Raw genomic sequence first — 8,514 nt, 5'->3', positions numbered from 1 at the left:
AATCATTCTGCACACCGAAGAAACTGCATAATTTAATTCCTTTGGAATTTCATAATAATGAATTTCCCGAAGTGCCGCAATCCTCCTGATTTACCCGCTCTCACAATCAAGAAGTGTTGCTTTATGCTAAAAGCAGGCAAAAACGGATAATGCCACGCCCCCCACGCACTGTGTAGTGTGTACAACGCTGGGAGTTCACTGCCGTTCACTGCCTCACTGCCTCGCTTGATTTTGAGCTTCTGGTAGTTCTGGTTTGTTTTTTGTTGTGCATCAGCCATCAGCTGCACGCTGCACGGTACGCTGTGGCATGCAGTTACCCATTTTCCTTTTGATCTAACGGTTTCACCTCTATTTTGCTGGTGAGTGAACTTAAAGTTCATTCCTTTCACATTACCTAAAATTCCTGCCGGTTTTTAGATACATACATAAATATGACGGATCGGTCCAAGAAAAATGACTCTGAGATCATGGAAATTGTCCTATCTGACGACGAAGATGTAACATCAGCCGCGCCAACAGCGCGGAGCATTTCGACTGAAACGTTCAGAAAACCTCACACTGATTTAAGATCTGAGAACAACCGACCGAAGACAACAACTGTAAAAGTTGTGCCTGTATGCGCACCTTCAGTAATGAAAGTGACGCCGGCGCCGCCACCTGCCAAGTCCTCGATGGCCGTCGACGAAGACAGTGAAATCGAGCTCATCGAGGAGGTGACCGTCCTGAGAGACAGTTCTGACGCCGAAAGTGCATCAAAAGAAAAGCCTAAACAAGTTATGAAACTGCCCACTGTTGGAAAAGATGACATCGTGATGTTTGGCGAAGACGAAAAGCAGCCAGGAAATAAAGCTATTAAAGAGCCCGAAGCTGCGCAGAGTGCAGAAACGGACCCTCCACCTGCAGAAGTCAGAAAGGTTTTTTTTTTTTTATTTAAAAATTGCTAACAGGTTTTAATTTTTAAAAATTTTCAGACTATCAAAGCAAAGCGGAGAATTTGTTGCAATGTGGACTGCAGCAGGTCATACAATGAGCCCATGGAACTATCGGAGGCTGATCTGCTCACTAAGTCTTTTTTCGATATCAAGGAATCCAACAAGATCTGCTATGTTTGCAAAAATTGTACTAAATTGGTAGATCTCTTTAGACAGGTAATTCAAGCATTGCATTTGTGTAATTATTTCTAAGTTAAAAGGTTTACGTTTCAGAAAGGTCTAGATATGCTGCAGAAAGGGCAACCAATCATTGAAGCGGTGCAGTATCTGCCAAACAAGGACATGGTGATCATCGACGATTCAGACGAGGAGGACGACGCCTACGGTGAGCAGTCTTTCTAGCTTTTGCATCTCTGACAGCAACACAAATCTTTGCAGAGTTGGAGGAGGACAATCGGAAGGTGGCGGTAGACTGCAAAATGATGGATGAAGTTGTGGCAGATTTCAAGGAGAAATACAAGATCAGCTTGCAGGAAGACAAATGCATAGAATCCATATCTAAATTCAAGGAAGAAATTGAAGGTGAAAATGGCTCATGACTTTTAAATTGAGTTTTATTAAAATATGTTATCAAACTTCAGACGATTTTAAAGAAATTGATGCCATGATAAACGCCTGCCATAAATCTCTTGGTGAAAGTTACAACGCCATTTACAAACCCTGGTATCCAGATACAATGGTGAGGTTTATCTGTTTTGTTATGTCTAAAAATTTGATTAAATTCAAATAAATATTTCAGTGCATTGGAGAGCTAGACACAGAGCAACAAAGAGATCTTGTTCGACCGCAGGTTCCGGTGTACCCTGCTCCAGAAGACAAGAAGCGGAAGAAGGCAGTCGCAATGAAAAAGGTCACCCAGCTACAACCCCAAATGCAACAAGCTCGCATAATGCAGCAGCAAGCGTTAGCTAAAGCTCAAGTAAGTATAGAGATATGCACATTTTCTTTTGGGATATATATGGAACATCGGAAATTTCATCGCTAAATGTCTCAATCAGATAACATCCAAACATAAAATTTGGTGCCAATTCTACTTCAATGACGATCAAGTGATCAGTTTTGAAAATTTTCAGATGCCTCAGCCTGATGTGATAGCTGAGATCACGACAAACCCTATTAATTCAAGCCTAACACAATACGTGCCACCAAAGGGTCCTGTGCAGAACCACCCCATCAAAATCGGAGACTTTGTGTACGCAATGAAGTCGGGACTGTACCAAGAATGGATTAAAGCCAAAGTTGTAGACATTGGCCTTAAAAACAGCGAGGTTAGCTTAAAATAAAAAAATGCTTAACTACCATTGCTAATTAACTGTGATCTACAGCAATCCTACAAGGTGAAATTCACGAAGAGCACGGCGCCTGCTAAGTCTATGTCTGGCAGGCAGATCGCGTATTATGAGGCCGCCAAGCATCAGTTTGAGGTAGGGGCTAGAGTCATCGCCATCTTCCACAATCCGGAGGAGACTGGTGCTAACCGATATTTGTTCTATGCGGGAATAGTCGCTGAGTGCATCAAAGTCACAAACAACTACAGGTTGGTACAATTCAGTGTGAAGAAAATCAATATTTGTGTTTTCATTTTGTCTTGATCAGATACCTGATTTTCTTTGACGATGGGTGCACCCAGTATGTCAGCCATGATAACGTTCGACTGGTGTGCAAACGTTCTGGTAACATTTGGGACGACTGCCACCCTGACATACGGGACTTTATCAAAACCTACTTGGAGAGCTACCCTGAGCGCCCGATGGTGCGACTGGGTGTCAACCAGAAAGTGAAGACTGAGTGGAACAGTGCGGCTCTATTTCGTTTATTTTCAAGACTTAGTTTTAAATAATTTTTTGTAGCTCGCTGGTGGCTGACCCGAGTGAAAGAGGTGGACTGCTCACTGGTGCTTGTCCACTTTGAGGCTGACAACAGAACCGAGTGGATTTACAGAGGATCGCAGCGTCTGGCGCCTCTGTATTATGAAATGCAGAAAAAGCAGCAGCAGAAAAACAGCAAAACTGCTGTTCGCTTGCACCGAGGCTTTGCTGCAAACCCCACCAGAAAGGTTTGAGATTAAAGAGAAATTTCTTGCTGTTCTAATTTTTTTATGCCTACAGAACCATCCCGAAATCGAATATCCAAGGATGCTGGATGATGAGGATGAACGTAAGTTGATGTTTTATGCCATGGAATTGGGTCACTTCGAAGTAGGCAGAAAATCAAAGTTCCAAAATTTGACCATCCGGTTCAAACTAGTGCTTGTTATAACCGGATTTTTCAAGCAAATCTTTGTCGTTTTTTTCTGGTTTTATCTTTTGCCGGCAAAAATATGATGAACTTCATAATAAAAATTTTCAAATCAATCATATTGTTGAATAAAACAAAATATGATTTTTCAAAAAGTTATAGCCAGTTAAATTTCAAATACCGTTGATGGAAAAATTTATTTTGAAAATTTTGATGCGCTAAAATCTTTGTAGCCCCTTAATTTTCATGGATAATCTTACACTTGGCAAGCACCCTTAATAACCAGATAGAAATGGATTTAACCAGTTTCATGGTCTTTTCCAGAAAAAATGGCGTTTTTGGAACACTGCAAAAAAGACAAATTTTGCTTTATTGTAGAATCTGTTTGCTAATAATTTTCCAATGTCCTCATTCTTTATTTCTAACCGCTTTGCTCCTTTCATTTTTCATTATCTTCCATGCTTTTAAGTCTGTTTCAACCATATCTGCCTTCACATATTTTCCTGGTGCATTGGGTACTCATTCTCTTCTGCCACTTAACAGTTTCCATCACCTTCGTTGATGCTCATGGTGTTAGTAAGTAGATTTTCCTTTTTTGTCTTCCTCATTTGATTTAAAATTTTATTGCGCTCCTTGTACTATGCTTGCAATTCGTTTTATTACAGGACAAAAGGTGTCTAGGTCCGTCGCAAAGAAGAGCACCGTGAATCGCACAATCGTCTCGTCAAACGCTCCTGCTTCGACAGCAGTGCTACCTGATCGTAGGGAAACCGACGGGAAAATGATCGTAATCCTTTATGATTGCTTTCCCTGACTGACACTGACCACTCAATGTGATTTCAGGCTGAAAATATGGGCCCTGGCAAATGGACAAAGGTTTTTGCTCCTCATTCTTGCACCTTCAAGTGCGTACAAGAAGATGAGAACTCGTACAAAGAAGGTGACAGGATGTCCTGCAATCCCATGTTGATTCCACTCAAGCAGGGCTGGGGCAGGTTGGTGCCTTCAATCAATTTGTTGTTCCGTTCAGATAAACGATTATATTTATGTCAACAGAGAAATCACCACATTCCGTAACACCAAAATGCAAGTCTTCTACAGAGGACCTTGCGGAAGGCGCCTGAGGAACATGCAAGAAGTGATGCGCTATTTGCGTGTGACCAAATCGAATCTTTGCGCAGATTTGTTTTCATTTGAAACTGCGCTCAAGATAGAGAATAGTTTCAATGTTGAAAACCCACTCTTCTTCATAAAGGTTTGTATCAAACCTTTATCACATGATTTTGCACACTTGATTACAAGATGAAAAAATTTAATGTAAACGTTAAAATTTTGAAATGACGTGAGTTTTTATTTGTACAGGATATATCTTACGGAAGTGAAAACGTGAAGATTCCTTGCGTGAACACGATAAACTATAACGAGTACCCAACATATGTGAATTACTCGACTGTGCGAACACCGTCTGCAAAAACGTACATCGACCCTGATCCTGGCTTCCTTGTGTGCTGCGACTGCACTGACGACTGTCTCGACAAGTCTAAGTGCGCTTGTCATCAACTCTCCGTTCAGGTGAATATTTTATTAAATACACTTGGGATTTGGAATTGGAATTTAGTTTTGCATATTACCTGTTAACCTTTATTTATTTATTTATTTGTATTTTTAACTAATTAATTTAATATTTTAATATTATCTTCTAATACAATGAAATAACATTTTTAGGAGGCTGCCGTTATTACGAACAAGCCTGACCCAAATAAAGTTGGCTACAACTTCCGCCGTCTGATACTCAATGGTCAGCAAGCGGCTGCCCTTTTCGAGTGTAACAAGAACTGCGCGTGCTCAAGGAACTGCCTGAACAAGGTGGTGCAGCACAAGATGAAATGCCAGCTGCAGGTGAGTCAAATCCTACCTATGCCAATAGGGTTATTATGTTAATCTCTTTGTCTTGCCAGCTTTTCAAAACGGAAAAGCGCGGATGGGGACTGAGAGCTTTGAACGACATACCGTGCGGAACCTTCCTCTGCATCTATGCTGGCCAAATCATGACTGAGCAGGAGGGCAACGAGGTATAATCAGTGGCAATATGGAAACTTTTGAATTATTTTTATTTTTTTAGGAGGGAAAGCTATGTGGCGATGAATATCTGGCCGAGCTGGACTACATTGAGGTACTGACTGGTGCCAAAGAGGGATACGAAAGCGACATCAGCGACATTGATGACGCTGATTATGATGGCTCAAAGGGCAATGAGGAGGAATCTGATGATTCAAACGATGTTGATTTGCCAGGTCAAGCAGCAGAAGACAAGGATTTCATAACATCCTTGAGCAAGATTGAATTGAAGGAAGGAGATGAAAAGTAATGCTGTTTTTTAGTTGCGTAAAATAAACCTAATAACTAACATCAATAGGATGTCATTGAGAAAGCGAAAGAGTAGGGTCACCGATGACCAATCGGTCGGCAAGGATGGGCCTGAGAAGACTGGCATGCACAGAGGAGGTTTGATTTTGTTCTTGGTTTGGAAAATTGTTACATAAATATTCGTCCTTTGCAGAAGTTGCTGCTCCAAAGCTGAAAGAAAAGGAGAAGAAGAACGTTAGATACCTCTTCGACAGATCTGAGGACATTTACGTCATGGATGCTAAAAGTGTTGGCAACCTGGGCAGATACTTCAATGTAAGTTAGCTTGGACTAGTTACTTCATAGCCAAGAAAAATTAAAATACTAATTTTACTAAAAAATGATGAACGTAATTAAAAATATTATCGCATGTGTTATAGTGGAAGGCAGCTGACTTGGTCTTTCAGGCCTCATTAGCAATGCTCTATGTGTGATATAAACAGCAGTGTCAGCTGCAGGAAATATTATTGTGTTACCAGTCACAAAATTCTGTGAACTCCTTGTGACAAATTTTACAAAAAATTCACAAGGCTAAAAATTCCATCCGATGTCTGTTCTACACTCTTTAAGTGTCTAATAATTCATTTATTCATTATTTTCAGCACTCCTGCGACCCCAATGTGCTGGTGCAAAACGTTTTTGTTGACACACATGATCTGCGCTTCCCCTGGGTGTCTTTCTTCACTTCTAAGTACGTGCCTGCCGGGACGGAACTGTGCTGGAACTACAACTACGAGATCGGCAGCCTTCCTGACCGTCGTCTTGATTGCTACTGCGAATCAGCCAATTGTCGAGGACGACTACTGTAATTTGATTGCAACAATCTCAGTACTCTCGAGTAAAAATCTGCGCGAGTTTTCCACGTATTGATATTTAGTTTATTTTCTAGCTCCAAACATTACAAAATAAGCGATTCAATAAACAAGGGAACACTCGGTATTCAGACATCCAAACAAGCGAAAAATAAAATCTAATTTTGATGCAACTGCCCTGATATTCCAGATTCAATTTTCCCCTTAAATCTGTACCTAAACAATGACCAAGGCACTTTACCTTTATTCACGCTTAATTTAGTCAAATTGGTTAAGATGGTACAAAATCATCACACATCAATAAATTAATCAGGACTTCCTGCGGGGGTTAGGTTAGGAGCAAGCAAAGATTAGTAAATACAAAAAATGGAATAGACGAAAAAGGCAATATTAAATAATACATTATTTACTGAAAAATAAGATCTCTTAAATCGCAATTATAAACACCATCTCTCAGTCCAGTTTAGATTTGGGATTAATATCGGTTTTGACATTAAATATATATATATTTAACTTAAAATTAAAATTCAACAGAAATCATAGAGAAACGAAATTACAAGTAATAGTATACTGTGACTTAATAGTAAAACGGCGTTCACTTGAGAAGTGCTTTTATCTCTTCCTTCTCTGCAGCTTCGATGTAGGAGCTTCCATCTGGGGTTTCTCCCTGAGGTGACGCGCCCTGTCAATAGATTTTATTTCATAACCATATGCAGCGTTGGCAACACTTGTCTTACACTTTCAAGGAGCAGCTTTACACAGTCAGTGTGACCTTCCCAGATAGCTGCGAGGAGAGCAGTGATTCCGTGTTTATCCTTTGCCTGCAATCGCACCTTATTTAGTAGAATTTCCATCAGTAAATTAATTTAAAATAAATATAAAATGAGAAACGTAAATAAAAATGACGAAATATTTTCCATCGACTCTTTCTTTTAGCACAAAAAAATACATAAGCGAAAGTGAAGTCGAGTAAAAAATGAATCACTGTGCAAACTAAGATAAACCAAGATTGGCGAGCCAGGACTCAGCCCACATTTTTTTTCAGGTGCACAAAGTGAGTGCGAAAAATCTTACATTAACGTCGGCGCCCCTGGAAACCAGGTACTTAATAACTTCCAGTTGGCCATAGTCCGAGGCATAGTGGATGGGCAGCCTTCCATCGATAGCTGTATTAATATCAACGTTCTGCAAACAGATATTGACATTTAATTAAATAAAATCAAAAGGGAAGAACCGAGAGTGAAAGGCCGGATGTCGCCGCTCTTCCACCAAAACGCACGTTTTTCTCGGCGATTTCTTTGACGGAGTCGAGGTCGCCGTTCTTCAGGCCCCACACGAGTTCGCTGGTTGACATTTTAGAGTGCTTGAGACCTTCTAGGGTTCTCCAGAGCGATTAATTAACCTCCAGATCGAAGATCTGTCACACTCGAACAGCAGGGAAAGATGCTCTTCAGACACACCCCCTTTTTGACGGGACTGTATGGTGGTGATTAGGTGATTCAACGCAGTTTTTCTCGCTACTCACAGATGCCACTAAATGCCACCGTTAAACTTGTTAATCAAAGAATACGCGCGCACGACTAACACACAATTCGATTTTCACGAAGGAAAAATAAAATTTATAATCCAATTATATTTTCAGGAGAGAAAAATGAAAAATTAATATTTGTGAAAATTACTTTAGGAATCTTCATCTTTTTTCAGTAGGGCATTCATTTTTAAATTTTCGAAATTTTCAATCTTTTGCTTTTTTGATTATTAATTAATTCTTGAATTAGCTTTTAAATGTTAGAGCTATACAAACAGATTCAATAGTTTTGCAATCATAGTAAATTTATTTATTAGAAGGATTAAAAATAATTGCGTGTATTGCATTGTTAGTGCAATAGGTTGAGCCTTAAGATAGAAGAGATTGTTCCGATTCTTCGATCCTTAGTTGAGTGATGATTATGTGAGTGGGCCGCGAGATCTCATTAGCAAGTCACTTTTTTTGTGAAAGAGCAAAGTTGAAAAGGCACACAAAGCAATAGGTTGGAGAGCATGGTTTTAATGTTTTGATTACAGGA

At 39.9% G+C, this 8,514-nt stretch overlaps 2 protein-coding genes across 3 annotated transcripts; one reads left to right on the top strand and one right to left on the bottom strand.

Annotated features, from left to right (window-relative positions):
• Positions 1 to 203: 203 nt before the first annotated feature.
• egg (eggless) lies at positions 204 to 6,502 on the top strand. 2 transcript variants are annotated; one of them, XM_065487295.1, is made up of 23 exons: positions 204 to 359; positions 418 to 914; positions 972 to 1,148; positions 1,206 to 1,317; positions 1,371 to 1,514; positions 1,574 to 1,671; positions 1,732 to 1,911; positions 2,066 to 2,260; positions 2,318 to 2,529; positions 2,589 to 2,788; positions 2,843 to 3,048; positions 3,101 to 3,149; positions 3,774 to 3,806; positions 3,896 to 4,017; positions 4,074 to 4,225; positions 4,287 to 4,485; positions 4,593 to 4,802; positions 4,956 to 5,129; positions 5,189 to 5,302; positions 5,353 to 5,594; positions 5,647 to 5,735; positions 5,791 to 5,912; positions 6,239 to 6,502. In XM_065487295.1, exons 2-23 carry the CDS (start codon positions 432 to 434, stop codon positions 6,443 to 6,445), a joined length of 3,720 nt encoding a protein of 1,239 aa, XP_065343367.1. In that variant the 5' UTR covers positions 204 to 359; positions 418 to 431; the 3' UTR covers positions 6,446 to 6,502. The 2 variants fall into 2 exon arrangements, with proteins under 2 accessions (XP_065343367.1, XP_065343368.1); XM_065487296.1 differs by lacking the exon at positions 3,774 to 3,806.
• On the bottom strand, positions 6,492 to 7,920 carry LOC135941674 (myotrophin-like). The gene is made up of 4 exons (XM_065487301.1): positions 7,728 to 7,920; positions 7,523 to 7,633; positions 7,186 to 7,269; positions 6,492 to 7,130 (listed from the first exon to the last, which is right to left on the bottom strand). The coding sequence occupies exons 1-4, from the start codon at positions 7,800 to 7,802 to the stop codon at positions 7,044 to 7,046; spliced, it is 357 nt and encodes a 118-aa protein (XP_065343373.1). The 5' UTR covers positions 7,803 to 7,920; the 3' UTR covers positions 6,492 to 7,043.
• Between the last annotated feature and the right edge of the window lie 594 nt (positions 7,921 to 8,514).

Source organism: Cloeon dipterum, chromosome 4, assembly GCF_949628265.1.
Source record: "Cloeon dipterum chromosome 4, ieCloDipt1.1, whole genome shotgun sequence".
In the NCBI taxonomy this organism is placed as follows: Eukaryota; Metazoa; Arthropoda; class Insecta; order Ephemeroptera; family Baetidae; genus Cloeon; species Cloeon dipterum.
The sequence above is the reverse complement of the archived record's forward strand: the minus strand, read 5'-3'. Positions and strand labels throughout refer to the sequence as shown.

Coding starts and splice junctions, on each gene's coding strand:
- egg (XM_065487295.1), top strand. CDS start 432: ATGACGGATCGGTCCAAGAAAAATGACTCTGAGATCATGGAAATTGTC. Junction 3,807..3,895: donor CGTTGATGCTCATGGTGTTA/GTAAGTAGATTT, acceptor GTTTTATTACAG/GACAAAAGGTGTCTAGGTCC. Junction 4,486..4,592: donor ACCCACTCTTCTTCATAAAG/GTTTGTATCAAA, acceptor TTATTTGTACAG/GATATATCTTACGGAAGTGA.
- LOC135941674 (XM_065487301.1), bottom strand. CDS start 7,802: ATGTCAACCAGCGAACTCGTGTGGGGCCTGAAGAACGGCGACCTCGAC. Junction 7,634..7,727: donor AAGAAATCGCCGAGAAAAAC/GTGCGTTTTGGT, acceptor ATCTGTTTGCAG/AACGTTGATATTAATACAGC. Junction 7,270..7,522: donor CCAGGGGCGCCGACGTTAAT/GTAAGATTTTTC, acceptor GTGCGATTGCAG/GCAAAGGATAAACACGGAAT.